This window comes from Carya illinoinensis, chromosome 12 (genome assembly GCF_018687715.1).
Source record: "Carya illinoinensis cultivar Pawnee chromosome 12, C.illinoinensisPawnee_v1, whole genome shotgun sequence".
Lineage (NCBI taxonomy): Eukaryota > Viridiplantae > Streptophyta > Magnoliopsida > Fagales > Juglandaceae > Carya > Carya illinoinensis.
Window position 1 is genome coordinate 29,705,103 of NC_056763.1, and position 15,060 is coordinate 29,720,162.

The 15,060-nt window shown below is 37.7% G+C and overlaps 2 protein-coding genes and 1 long non-coding RNA gene across 3 annotated transcripts; 1 reads left to right on the forward strand and 2 right to left on the reverse strand.

The window, feature by feature from the left end:
• Positions 1 to 1,525: 1,525 nt before the first annotated feature.
• Positions 1,526 to 3,063, reverse strand: LOC122290226. Its single transcript, XR_006236329.1, has 2 exons — positions 2,545 to 3,063; positions 1,526 to 1,961 (listed from the first exon to the last, which is right to left on the reverse strand). It is a non-coding gene; the product is annotated as an uncharacterized LOC122290226 (long non-coding RNA).
• Positions 3,064 to 8,914: 5,851 nt separating this feature from the next.
• Positions 8,915 to 11,860, reverse strand: LOC122290440 (trafficking protein particle complex subunit 3-like). The gene is made up of 5 exons (XM_043098121.1): positions 11,703 to 11,860; positions 11,370 to 11,467; positions 10,669 to 10,768; positions 10,002 to 10,184; positions 8,915 to 9,274 (listed from the first exon to the last, which is right to left on the reverse strand). Exons 1-5 carry the CDS (start codon positions 11,757 to 11,759, stop codon positions 9,152 to 9,154), a joined length of 561 nt encoding a protein of 186 aa, XP_042954055.1. The 5' UTR covers positions 11,760 to 11,860; the 3' UTR covers positions 8,915 to 9,151.
• Positions 11,861 to 12,291: 431 nt separating this feature from the next.
• On the forward strand, positions 12,292 to 14,844 carry LOC122290439 (polyubiquitin). The gene is made up of 2 exons (XM_043098120.1): positions 12,292 to 12,449; positions 13,310 to 14,844. The coding sequence occupies exon 2, from the start codon at positions 13,310 to 13,312 to the stop codon at positions 14,681 to 14,683; it is 1,374 nt and encodes a 457-aa protein (XP_042954054.1). The 5' UTR covers positions 12,292 to 12,449; the 3' UTR covers positions 14,684 to 14,844.
• The last annotated feature ends 216 nt before the right edge of the window (positions 14,845 to 15,060 follow it).

Below are 15,060 nucleotides of genomic sequence, written 5' to 3' on the forward strand. Positions count from 1 at the left end.
CACATATTATGAGTTCTGAGTTTCTTCATATTAATAGATTATGGTTGTCCTGCATGTTCTGTGCATGCATGTGCTTTTTTAATATATATAGTTTATACTCTAGCTATTGCATTCTTTACTTGAAATATGTATATACCATTAATCTGTTTTCAGATCTTGTTAATATGTATGTACATAATATCTATGTTTATATGCATATGCTCCAAATTTGTTTACTTGAAATATGTATATACCATTAATCTATTTTCAGATCTTGTTAACATGTATGTACATAATATCTATGTTTATATGCATATGCTCCAAATTTCCGAAATTACAATAAACTGTAAGATTCATAATTTGCAGGCATAGACCCATGTATTCTTCCTCAAACAGTCTACTCAGCGTCGATCCAGAATTTATCGAGAAGGTAGAACCATTACTGTTACAAAACAAAGTAAGTTGCTTCTTAACTAACTGGTTATCCCATCTTCGATACGAAATATATTCTTCTCTAGCTTTACAAAGTATGAACTTGGCCACTTTTGGTTGCTTTTAAACAGGTCAATCTAGTTCTCTTTGGCCATGTTCATAATTATGAGAGAACCTGCTCAGTTTACCAAAATAAATGCATGGCCATGCCTAAAAGGGATGGAAATAGGATTGATACATATCACAGCAATTATAGTGCCCCACTGCATGCAGTTATTGGTATGGCTGGCTTTTCCTTGGACAAGTTCCCAAATGATGTAAGTAATTCTCAGACTCTGTCCCCCACTCCTCCCCGTCCTCTCAAAACACATGCATATACAATGATGCATATATTTGTCATGTGAATTTCGTCATGTACATTGAATCAGGTGGAAAGCTGGAGTCTATCAAGGATTTCCCAGTTTGGTTATTTTAAAGGTCATGCAACAAAAAAAGAGTTAAAACTTAGTGGTTAGTATCGTGCACTTCTAGCTGTAAGAATCTACCTTCATGCACGCATACCAGTACTTGTCTCACTCATTTCCTTCACTTTTGCAGTTTGTAAATTCAGATACAACGAAAGTTGAGGATAGATTTCGCATCATTAAAGCTTAAGGTTCCTCGTGAAAGATTTGGGATCACAGAGAGATGAATTACCACCTCACCAAATGATCTTTGGAGCATCTCTTTTTTACATTTACTTCTGTAATAAATCATTGGCTTTTGAGCAAATATAATGTTTCTTTTTCTTCATAGCGCCTTTTTGTAACTAGGCATAGCAAAAGCCATAAGTGCAACATTTGGCTTGTTCTTTTATAGCAACAAAACTCTGCTGTAAACCGAGTATTTCTCAAATTTTTAACGGCGATGTCTTTAACTTTTCTGACATTTTTTTATTTACCTCCACTTTCTCTAGAGACAGATATGCAAGCCTCATTGGTTTGAGAATCTTGCCCATCATCCTGATGGTATAGAGGTTCCTAATTTTTTTTCAAATGATGGTTAAAGATTAAGTATGCCTTCAAGCTGTAATAAAAGTGATATTAATTATAACAACAAACTTGGAAAATAAGACTGATTGGCATATCTTTTATGAACATTTCAATCGAGAATGTGAAATAGCATCCAAGTCCTAACAATTAAACAGAACACAGCTCAACATAAGAAAGCTCTTCAACAAATCCTCCACACTCTTATCTCTTATTTACAGTGCCCTATTGTGAAATCTCCTCAAAGTTTAAAGCAGATTGCTTTTGCTTCATGAAATACAAGCTTCAGGAACCATGAAGCCTTGTTAGTTCAAGGGGATTAAAACACTCATTTGCCCCAGACTAAGTTGAATATATTCTTACAAGCAACTAAATTGATCACATCTTTCCTCTGCCTGCTAAGCATCTCCTCTTGTGCACTTCAGTCACCCTCCTAGTCAAAACAGAGTGTTGAAGCCAGAATGAGTAGAATTACTTGTTCTCTGCACATCAAATCCCTCCAGAATCTCTGTAGCAAAACAACTGCAATGCACAGTATTAAAAACTTGAAGACATATCAGAAATTAATTCTCCAACATCAATGGCAGCCAAAAAAACAAAAACAATGTGGGGTGGAGTGGTTTTTTTTTTTTTTTTTTTTTTTTTGTGTTGGGGGGGTAATTAAATAGTGGTAATTGCTCAAATTGACAGAACCAGTAATGTTAATTGCTCAAATTGAGAAGCAAAAACACTACAATAGATTTACTCAACTTCAATTACAGAATATGTGGTAATTAAAAACTTGCAACACAGAATGTGTAACTAAACTGCATGTTCAATTTTGAAATTTTGACAAACAATAGTGGATTAAGAAAACAAATTGCTTAAATACAACCCCAGTATATTTAATAGGCTAAACATGGATTCACAAACACACTCATGTATGTTCTCGAGCGTCAACAATCCTTATGACATGAGTAGAGTATTACTAGGGGCTCGGCCTTGTGAAAGAAATTGGAGATGAGTTGGGAAGGCTCGGATGGGGTTTTGGGAGAGAAGAATTTAGAAGCAAAGTACCAAAAGATAGCCATCCTTATGACACCCGTAATCATCTGAGAAAACCCACCTTATTGTTGTTGTTGCTGTCTACCTTGCTGCCTTTGAACTGGCCCAAAAATTCCCCAGGGGCGACGCCATCTCTTTCTCTCTGATTCTCTACCCTGCAACGCTCCCAACTTTCCCTTCAACCCTTTTCGCACAAACCTGAGAGAGACTAATGAAATTGAATAGGAAAAGATATATGTAAGGAAAATAGATAATAGATCGAATAACCAAAAGCAGGAGATAGATAGAGAGAAAAAACAACAGATGGGGATTTCCTCTTCGAGCATCAGCTTCAGCGATAGTGAGTGTGGGGGGTGACTGATGGGGCTACCATTTTCAGCCTGAGGAGTTTCGAGCATCACAACGAAAAAAGAGGGAAGAATTGAAAAGGAAGGAAAACGTATTGTTGAACAAGAAAGAGGAAAGGGCTTTCCGCTTAGACGAAACGCGCCGTTTCATTTACTCCACGTCAGCAATGGTGCGCGATTCGGTCCGCATCATGCCTGCAAAAAGACTTTTCCTTACATAAATATTGAATTAACGTGCCTTTTACGCCTTAATTATTTTTATAATATATTTCTTCTCAATTCATTTTATTTAATTATTATAATTTTTTTAAATTTTAATAAAAAATAAAATAAATAATTTAATTTTTAAAATTTTTAAATATATTAAAAATATATATTCTAATAATATTTTATTTCATATAAAATCAAACTAAAGCTTTTACTATTTTCATTCGATTCTTTTTGTTGACCTTATATAACTATTTCTTCACGTCTGGTACTAATTTTATTTTGACGGTATAATTAAAAAGATCAAATAAATGGAATTAAAGATAATATATAAAAAAATTAGTAGTGAATTAATCTAAATAAAATTATTTATTTTACATTCAATTAATAAATAAAATCATCAAAATATCTATATTTAATATTTTAAATTAAATAAATGCTATTTATTTTAATTGAAGTAGAGCCAAATCTTTTATATGATTTATCTGGTTAATTATAAATTTATAAGTATTTTATTTTTAATTATAAAATAAAAATAATAATAAAATATTTTATTCAATTTTCATAAAACATCACACTTTAACGGCATTACCAAATCAGAACAGAGAGGAGAGTTGCTGGGAGACCATGAACGTCCTTTTTACGATGAACAAAGCGTGAAATGGACAGAGTCGGCCATTGGCCCATTACAACCCTGCTTGCATGCAACTCTCAAGTGTCTTGCAAGTTGCGACTTTTGTTGCTTTTTGCCTTGCGTTAAACACTTCCGAGATCCGCGCTTAAAAAATGTAGTCGATTCTGGACCCGGCGCTTGCGTACACGCTTAAGTACTGATTGAAATCCTCCTCAACTGATCAGTTCAAGTTGAGGCGCCGGTCTGTACATCTCTCCAATTTGGGTAAATTTCCGCAATTGCTCTATCAAAGGCGACGCTTTGTATTACAGCCTCAGAATGCCGCCGGCGCAGAATGAGACGACGAGAAGGTCTGCAAATTAGAGATTATGGTTGGTTGGTGACTAATGGTTAAGCATCACTAGGAACATGGGTGCAAATGAGTCACATTTATTCCGGTCCACTTTTCACCGACTTCAAGATTGCACTCAAATTAACTCAAACTTAATGGGCAAGATTTAATGCCGTTTCTTCTATCTTAGTGAATCGAACAGTAGTTAAGACTTCCACTACTTCTTCAGTAATTAGACTGGATTTTATTCAGTGTTAATACTTCTTTTTCTCCCCATTATTTTCTATTTTTTGGATTTTTTTTAATGATTGGATTCACTTTCTGTGTTTTTGCAGTTGCCATCTGTAAGAAACGTTCAAGTTGAGCCAATTGTTGTACAAATCGATAGGATTGATTTGGTTCTAAAGGAGTACTCTGATTTGAATGAATCTAGCAATCTGAGCAGGTATTGTTACTTGCTTATTGCTTAAGTTTGTGTACTTATGTTTCAAGATTGAGATGAAATTTAGTAGATTTCAGTAGAGAATGCTTGTGCTGTTGGTTAAAAACTGCTGGATGCTTCTGCTTGCATCACCGTATCCCAACATCTGCTAGCTTCGGGAAAGGATGTGGTCATGGTCCATGGATATGCTGATAAAGCGCACATCTACTTCGGCTAAATTCAGCACTTACATGCACACAATTGCTAGAGAAATGATATTTGCACTTTACGTGAAAAAATTACTTTTTTAATAATAGATCACTTCTTTTTTTTTTTTATCAAATAGAGTATGCGAAACTTGCACAATCTAAGACTATATCTAGCATTACTCTGCAATTATTGAATTTGAAAGATTCTCTCTCTTTATATGAATATCATATTGCAGATGGAATGACTGGGAGGGATGAATCTTGAACATGGCTTGGCAATTGCCTAGAACTCTGTTGATTATGAGCTAGCCAACTGGGAGATGAAAAACTTGAAATTCTCTGTTAAGCAACCGGTAATAGAATCTTATATTTTACATGTCTATCCATATCAATGTTGCATATATGGTAAGGTCTAGTAACGTGATGATCTTCACTCTGCAGACTGAGGCAGTGTTGCCAAGGATGAGCTGCAGCACCTTGCTTTTCTCTGCAAGTCTGGAGTTGACTCAGTGGATTGAATAGCTGCTGGAAGTTTTTTGGTTACAGAAGCTGGATGGTTCTATTTGCCAGGCAGCTATAGACCAACGAAAGTAACCATATTATCATAATATCAAGAGTTAAACAAGTTCCCATCTTTTGTAATTAGAATAAATTATCGTTATCCTCCACTTCCTTGACTACAAAGCTAGACAAGCTGTTTCAGAGTAAATACAGGCAGCAAAAGCTTCGTTCTGTCAAAGGCGTTTCTATGTTTTGTTCCATAACTTGAGCCATGAAGATCGCAACATATGTTTGTCACTGTAGATTTTCTGTTTGAATCCACTTCTATACCTGACAAAAAAAGGAAAGTTGTGTAAAAGATTCCTTTCACTGAAATTGAATGGATTACAGAGCATCCTCTTTGGTTAATATATACAGCTAATGCAGACAAAAAATAACCAATTCTAACAAACTTATTGACGTGTCTCTATGACAGATTTATATATAAAAAAATAAAAGAATCTTCTAGAACAATTACTACTGGTTCTTTTAACACTCCCCCTCAAGATGGACTATGTATATTCAATAGTTTCATCTTGGAAATCAGAGCTTCAAATTGCTGCTGTCCCAAAGCCTTGGTAAAAACATCTGCCAGCTGCATATTGCTCTTGACGTGCAGTGTCTTGATCAGTCCAGCTTGAAGCTTCTCCCTTACTACATGACAGTCAATGTCAATGTGCTTTGTCCTCTCATGGAATACTAGGTTAGCAGCTATGTGTAAAGCTGCTTGGTTATCACAAAACAGTAGTGCAGGATGTGGATGAGTGACATGTAGATCTTTAAGCAATTGGACTAACCACATTAACTCACAAACTGTTGATGCCATTGATCTATATTCAGCCTCTGCAGAACTTCTAGAAACAGTGGACTGTTTCTTGGATCTCCACGAAATCAGTGAATCCCCAAGAAAAATGCAAAAGCCAGTAACACTTCTCCTTGTATCTACACACCCAGCCCAATCTGCATCTGCGAAACCCTTTAGATGTAGTTTTGACTTGGAGGATAGGAAAATTCCCTGTCCAGGAGTTCCTTTAATGTATTGCAACACCCTATTTGCTGCAGCAAGGTGTGTATGTCTAGGTTTATCCATAAATTGAGAAAGCACTTGAACTACATATGAGATGTCTGGCCTCGTGACAGTAAGGTATATAAGTCTGCCTATTAACCTTCTGTATGTTGTAGGATCATTTAGCAAGTTACCTTCTGTTCTACTCAGTTTTAAATTCTGCTCCATGGGAAATTTCTGTATTTTACTCCCTAACATCTCAGTGTCTTCAAGAATTTCTAAGGCATATTTCCTTTGACTAAAAGTGATGCCATTTGCTGTCCTAGCTATCTCAATACCCAAGAAATACTTCAAAGGACCCAAATCTTTTAATTTGAACTTGCTGTCCAGAAACAACTTAAGTTCCTCAACTGCACTCACATCATTAGATGCTATTAAAATATCATCTACATACACCAGCAAAGCTACAAAAGATGATCCAGTGACTTTAATGAAGAGTGAGTAGTCTGCAGTAGACTGAGTGAAACCATGAGTAATGAGAGTTTTTGAGAATTTGCTAAACCACTGTCTCGAGGCTTGTTTTAAGCCATAAAGAGACTTAAGTAATTTACACACTTGCTGAGGCTCTCCCTGTTTAGCAAATCCTGGAGGTAAGGTCATGTACACTTCCTCATGAAGTTCACCATGTAAAAAGGCATTGTTAACATCCAATTGGATGAGATGCCAATTAAAAATGGAGGCAAGAGCCAAAACTGTCCGAACAGTTACCATTTTGGCAACAGGTGAAAAAGTCTCATAGTAATCGAATCCCTCTTGTTGGGTATAACCCTTGGCCACTAATCTGGCCTTGTACCTCTCAATAGACCCATCAGACCTGAGTTTGACCTTGTAAACCCATCAGACCTGAGTTTGACCTTGTAAACCCATCGACAGCCAATAGGAATTTTACCAGCAGGAAGTGAAGTGATGTGCCAAGTCTGATTAGCTTCTAGAGCTGCTATCTCATCTGCCATAGCCTTTCTCCAGTGAGGTAAACACACAGCCTCATGAAAAGATTTTGGTTCAGAGATGCTAGATAAATTTAAAGTGAAAACTCTATGAGAATGTGAAAGATGGTTATAAGATAGAGTAGATGCTAAGGGGTGAGGAGTACCTGTTTGTAGAGGACCATTGGCAGAAGAGGAAGGTTGAAGTGAGCTCTGAGAGGGAAGGAGCCTGTGATGAAAATCAGACAAGTAGCCAGGAACTTTTCTAATTCTAGTGGAGGTACGAGTAGGTATGACAGGAGGTATAGAAGGAGGGGATATATTAGTGGAATCAATATGGGAATGATCATGATTAATATAGGAATTATCATGGGATGAAGATGTAGTGTCAATGAGAGGTATATCAATAGAATCATAAGGAATATCAGGTATGGATAAAGGAAGAACAGATGAGGAATTTTCAGTGGATGGAGGGGGTGGTAAAATAGAAGTTAGAACGATCATGCAAATCATCCCAAACTTCCTTAGCATTGGCAATATAGAGGACACTGTTTGCTATTTCTTTGCAGACAGCATTCAAAAGCCAAGAGAAAATCATTTTGTTGCAACGGCACCAAGCGCCAAAAAAAGGGCCAGTTTTAGAGGGACGAGATATTGATCCGTCAAGAAAAACATGCTTATTTTTGGCCTCCAAGGCAATAAGCATGGATTGGCGCCAGCTGTGGTAATTTTCCCCTGAAACAGAGAGGGGTTGAGAAATAAGCATGGCACCAGGGCTCTCAGAATGATGAAGGAAATAGGGATTTGAGGGATGGTCTGTGTTTGCAACGGGTGGAGGGGGTGGAGGGTTAGGATCGACAGAGAATTCCATAGAAGAAAGAGTGTTTGGCAGGAACGATGTTTTGACCATAGAAAAAAAAAAAAGGAACGAGAAAAAACAAAAAAAAACAGGAAAACTCTTTTCTCAAGAGTGCTCTGATACCATGACAAAAAAAGGAAAGTTGTGTAAAAGATTCCTTTCACTGAAATTGAATGGATTACAGAGCATCCTCTTTGGTTAATATATACAGCTAATGCAGACAAAAAATAACCAATTCTAACAAACTTATTGACGTGTCTCTATGACAGATTTATATATAAAAGAATAAAAGAATCTTCTAGAACAATTACTACTGGTTCTTTTAACAATACCTTGTATCTTTGGAGGAAAATCATTAGCACTGCCATAAATGGGGATTACATCTGGTTTGAGTTTGAGGCGGTGGTGTAACTTTTGAGGTTTCTTATCTGTGAGCACCCTAACGAGGCATTACTTTATATGCAAGTATTGTATTTTTATGTTCCCCAAGACAAGCAGAATTCATATTAACTGAAAGAGAACAAACTACACGGTTCTGTGCAACTGTAATATTACAAACCAGGGTGCTATGAAAGTCTAATTAGTAAGGAGGAATAGAAATGAGGGGTATGCTTTCATAGATACCATTGAAGGCTGCCCTGATTATGATCACGATGTATTTTTCTTATATTCCAGCATTCAAAAGACTGCAATAAAGTTCTGATATCTCTAGCTATTGGTTCAATAGACCAATCTGAACTTTTTCTGGATCCTCTACTGCTTTTGTTGCCATGCAAGTATTGTATTATCTTGCATAAAAAATATCAATTTGCAAGCATGTTTACTGACTTATCAAACCATGGTGGTTTGCTATTTTAATTAACATACCAAAAAATTGGTATAGCTAAAAAATTAAACGTAAAGAAGGGATATACATTTAATAGGAGAGGGAAAAAAAAGGAGTCTGCCCCAGGTCAACATGGACGCGGGCGCAGCTGTGATACAAATAATCCTCATATCCAACCCTATAATGTTAACTGGTGTCAAGTGTCAAACCAAGTTACCACTCGCATTCCATTATTTGGGAAACAAAGATGAAACAAGAATCATGTATTCTATACAAATAACATTCGAGCTTTGTTGGTTATATTACTCGTCATCTTTGTACGGGTACTCCTCGGGAACTTGCTTCAAAAGTTTCACTTGCAACTCGAATGCATCATCCCCTCGAAGCATGTCACGGACCCATGTAACTTCAGTCTTCATTGACACCTGTTCGTAGGAAAACATTGCAAAACTATTTTGAGCACCAGTTACATCCAACAAACTCCGTTTATCAAGATACTATAAAACAGAGCAACAAGCGGACTATCCTCCTACTTAAAAAAATAATAATGATAATAATTCCATCATACAAACAAGAGAACCACCACACGACAGAGCCCTTAGGACTCATCCATGGAACCCAAACCCCCAGGGAGACTAGGACAGCAACCCACTACCATAACCTCCCACTTAATCGCAATTTGATCCCAGGAGGAATCGAACTTGTGACATGGGACTCATGCACACAAGTTCGCCCTTACCACTTGGGCTACCTGTGGGTGGGTAAATGAAAATTTCAATTTCTAGAAAAACAATTCCTTGATACTATATTCACAAGGTAAATAAAGTGAGATATGGAATTGCTCAGATAAAAAGACTATATTCTTTTACTCTCTGATCTTCCAAAAAACCCATTCAGGTTCACCCACTTAGATCCTGCACCCAACAAAAAAAAGGATATCAAGTTGGGCAGCCTTAGTAGCCCTACACGACTCTAAACCAAAAGAGTAAACCAGTGATTTAGCTTTTCCAGGCACGCTTGATGTAAGCCATAACTTTTGGAGAAAGCAACACGATACACAGAATATTTCTCAGGTATTTTTAAGATGTCCCAAGGAAAAAGAAAACAATGGAAGGAAAATGATAAAGATCTGCAGTAGGATGAGGAACTAACCATCTCTAAGGCTCCTCTGATGACTCCACTCAATACGTTGCAATAGTATAGACCTTGACATGTATCAGGGAGCTCAACAAAGTCTACCAGCGGATTATCCTCCAAGATGATGCTGCAACATGTACCATCAGCATCCCAATTGCTTACAGATGCAGTGACTCCTAAGAACATTTTAAAACCAACCTAAAAAAAAGGATCATGAGTACGTACATGGACTAATACCCATTTCATATTAGAGAGCTGATGCAGTACAATGGCTTCCAATCACACATACATGACACCTAAAATACTCCCAAACCCAGCAAAATATGAGAAGCAAGCTCTGCTTTTAAAACGCCAGCCAAAACATGTTAAAGGGAGCCAACAAAATCCATACTACATCATCAGAGATCCATGCTAAAACAAAAGCAGAAAAGTGCAACCCGGCCCCCAACACACAAAAAAAAGGGCAACCTCATTTTTTATTCAATAAGATTTTATCTTACTTATCACAAATATATTCAGTTTAAGAAGCTGTACTAAAAAAAGAACAGATTCTTTGAAGGAATCGTTCATGTATTGGACTAGAAGCAGTAATAGAGGCCATAATTTATAGAACACTTTGCAATTTTTTAGAAACTGTGAGAAGATTAGAAGCAAACAATTAATTCAAATGATAATGGCACACCTTAGCAATTACTTCAGCGGTCTCCTTGAAGTCGATGCATCTGGAGACATTAGACTTCGCTAGAAACTCATCAACCAGTCGAATTCCTATATTATAGCCCCTGCAAGGAAACTAGATGCTTGATTAAATTGGTAACTTCCCGTTTTATAATAATCAATCAACAATTTTGCATTAGATGCTTTGATATCAACGCTTACAAGTTGTTGGCAGAAGGGAGCTACTGATAGACACAAGGGAAATATGAGTGTTGCAACGCAATATCAGAGGGGAAGAAAAAGAACAAAAAGCATGTCATTACAAATTAATTAATCATAGTACTAAAAATATACTACCAGATACATATCAATTTTTTTCAGGCTGTTTTGGCAATTGGCAAAGAGAATTAATCTTCTGTGCAATTACCAAAAACAAGTTCTTCAACTGATATTTTGGACATTTACCTAGTGAAAACTAGTTTGACTTTGTTCAAAGATACTTTTTAATCGAAACTAAATACAGAGATTCAAAACAAAGCCCTTTCATAGTAATTTGGGCAAAGCCCCTTACATGTCCCACGATCAGCATCAAAAGTCAATCCTGGCCTATATACCGTGCTAAGAGTTATGTAACCAAGGTAGATTCTTACAAGCAAGTCGAAACGATAACTTCCGTGTCGTATTCATTTTCGAACGAAACATATACGGAAAAATCACATAAATTACATTTGGTCCAGTTGTTTATTCACTTCTTCAACCTCCTCCAGATCCGTAAGCAACTGGCGCACAATCGCCCCGTACGTCAGGGTAAACAGCTCCGCATTCTACATGATTTACAAATTTCACGAATCAACAGCACAGTAAATAAAAGAAAAGCGTAGATTCAGTCTCAAAATTACGAATCAATGGTTAGTGAATTCTATCACGAAACGCAACAAGAGAAGGAATAGGAATTCAGTCCCAGTGCGACCACCTAGCGCGACTTCTCTATTTCTTTCTCCATGTTTAATTTCGGTGACAAACAGAGAGCGACAATGGAACTGGGGTAATTTAACTTACTACGCGTTCAACACTAGCGAAGATTGCGTCGCCGGATCGAGGAATAACAGGAGCCATAGCGGATCTGAATCGAGCTCCAGAGGCTGCTTAATCTGAGCTTTCGGTTCGAGATAGAGTGAGGATAACGCGACAAATCGTCTAGTTACAAGGGGAAGACTAGGCCGGTGGCCCATTGAGTCCGTGTGTAATGGGCCTTCAGCCCAACGTTTATCCCTGATGAAAGTATTTTGAAGTAAATAATCGCCAGTATGATCTAGATTAATCAAGTGTTATCATTTATGTACAAGTTGGAGTGTAAAAATATTTTTAAATTTTATTTTTCAAGAATTAAATGTTAAATTCTCTTTTAAATGGTGAAGGTCTACCTCTGCATCATTTTAAAAATAAAAATAAAAATAATTAGTAGATAATTAGAACATACTTTTTATAGAACTATTCCCATTCAAATTAAATACGGAGGCGTGGGTAGGGTAGGTACCGACGTACCGTAGGTGGATGAAAAGAGCGCGTGCACGCCCGGATTTCAGAAGAAGCGTGGCGTAACTGGCGTATTATCAGAGAGACGAACGTAATCTTAGCGTGTAGGTGACGACAATTAACACGTGGCACCATCCTACTGATTTCCTCCTCAAACGTGTCGGCAATCCCACCTATAAAGATAGCACCTCAGATCCCTAACCTTCACAATTGCAAGAAGATAAAAATATCAGAAATCTCAAGCGCCGCTCTGTTCGAAACTCTCTCAAGGTAATTTCTGAATCTCGTTTCGTTTTCTTTTGCTTTAAGGATATTTTATCGTTTTTTGGTATAATCAATACTTTCAGATCTGTCAAATTGTTCTTGGTAGATGCGTTTTTTCGATTTCCTAATTGTGGTCGTCAATTTTGTTATATTTCCTGCGGACTGTATTTTCATACGAGTCGTAGCTTTATCTAGTGTTTGTGGATCTCCTTGTTAGATTCTTAACGCATTTTTCTTTAATTTTGAAATATTAGGAAGTTTAATTTTGATCGGGATCTTTTAAAATAAATTAGATTTTTTTGCCAGATCCCGTTTTCTATGAACTTTTTTCTTCTTCACCGCTGAGACGATGTTTCCATTTTTAGTGGTTTGTGCGCCGTTGTCAATAGATCTGGGTAGGCGCATCGTGGATTGATGTGATAAATGGTTTTTGATGATCTTTACAAGCGTAATGGTTATCTCGGGAATATATTTTATTCGGTTGATGGAGAAGTCTAATAATTTTCAATACCTGTGAATTGTGGTATGGAGGGTCTGTGTTTGATGATGAAAGAAAATAGGTTAGTGGTTTTTTTTTAGTAGTAATGATTGAAAATTCTGAAAAAAAAAACCCTTACATTGATGTCTGGGTTAGTGGTTCAAGTTCTGACTTGAGATTCGCGAGTAATATTGAGGAAAGGGATTATGAATTTTTCTTCGCTTTGGAACCTGTTTGGACTATTCCTTTTGTTTTGAGTTCAAATTCTTATTTGAGCTTCGGAAGCAATTCTAAGGAACTGAGTATTAGTTTTGCCTGTTACATTATGGGCAGAATTATTCAAACACCTTTTTAATTTGTATTTTTTTAATTATTTGGAATTAAACAGATGCAGATCTTTGTTAAGACTCTCACTGGAAAGACAATCACCCTTGAGGTGGAAAGCTCTGACACTATTGACAATGTAAAAGCCAAAATTCAGGACAAAGAGGGTATCCCACCAGACCAGCAAAGGCTCATCTTCGCTGGGAAGCAACTTGAAGATGGTCGCACTTTGGCTGACTATAACATCCAAAAGGAATCCACCCTTCACTTGGTGCTTCGTCTCCGTGGGGGTATGCAAATCTTTGTTAAAACCCTTACCGGAAAAACCATTACTCTGGAGGTCGAAAGCTCGGACACTATTGATAATGTCAAGGCTAAGATCCAAGACAAGGAGGGTATCCCACCGGACCAGCAGAGGCTTATCTTTGCTGGAAAGCAGCTTGAAGATGGTCGGACCCTTGCGGATTACAACATCCAAAAGGAATCAACCCTCCACTTGGTGCTCCGCCTCCGCGGTGGTATGCAAATCTTTGTGAAGACCTTGACGGGAAAAACTATAACCTTGGAAGTTGAAAGCTCAGATACCATAGATAATGTCAAGGCAAAGATCCAAGACAAGGAGGGTATCCCACCGGATCAGCAGAGGTTGATCTTTGCTGGGAAGCAATTAGAAGATGGAAGGACATTAGCCGATTACAACATTCAGAAGGAGTCCACCTTGCATTTGGTGCTTCGTCTGCGTGGAGGAATGCAGATTTTTGTCAAGACCTTGACTGGAAAAACCATTACTTTGGAGGTTGAGAGCTCCGATACCATTGATAATGTGAAGGCTAAGATTCAAGACAAAGAAGGTATCCCACCAGACCAGCAGAGGTTGATATTTGCTGGCAAGCAGTTAGAGGATGGACGGACCTTAGCTGATTACAATATTCAAAAGGAATCGACTTTGCACTTGGTGCTGCGTTTGCGAGGAGGGATGCAGATTTTTGTGAAGACTTTGACTGGAAAAACCATTACATTGGAGGTCGAGAGTTCAGATACTATTGACAACGTCAAGGCGAAGATACAGGACAAAGAGGGTATTCCACCAGATCAGCAAAGGCTTATCTTTGCAGGCAAGCAGCTTGAAGACGGGAGGACCCTTGCAGACTACAATATTCAGAAGGAGTCTACCCTTCATCTGGTGCTGCGCCTGCGTGGTGGGATGCAGATCTTTGTGAAGACATTGACTGGGAAGACCATTACCTTGGAGGTCGAGAGTTCTGATACAATTGATAATGTGAAAGCAAAGATTCAGGACAAAGAAGGAATACCTCCAGATCAGCAGAGGCTTATCTTTGCAGGCAAACAGCTTGAAGATGGAAGGACTCTGGCGGATTACAATATACAGAAGGAGTCCACTCTGCACCTTGTTCTTCGCCTCCGTGGTGGTTTCTAATCTGTTTTAATTCCCCGTTGTGTAATGGCTCATAGTATTTAACGAACTTGCTATAATTTGGTGCTTTGGCATGGTAGTAGTATCCTGTGGGAACTGTTGAGTGGCCACGTTCTGGTCATGTTATCAGTCATTTAAATAAAGTCGTGCTTTCCCTTGATGCACGCTGCTTGCTTCAGTTTGGTAAAGCACGTCCTTGCAATATTCGATGCTTCGTGTTTTAAGGTGTATGTTTGGGTTTCTACCTATGTGTATATGGTTTTTTAATAATTTTTCATATTTAAGTACAGCCTCTCAATATCTTTTTCGCCCATCAGTTTACCATCTTTCGACAAACTTTCTGAACGACATTTTCGGCTATATTTTTGGCATTCGGGGGT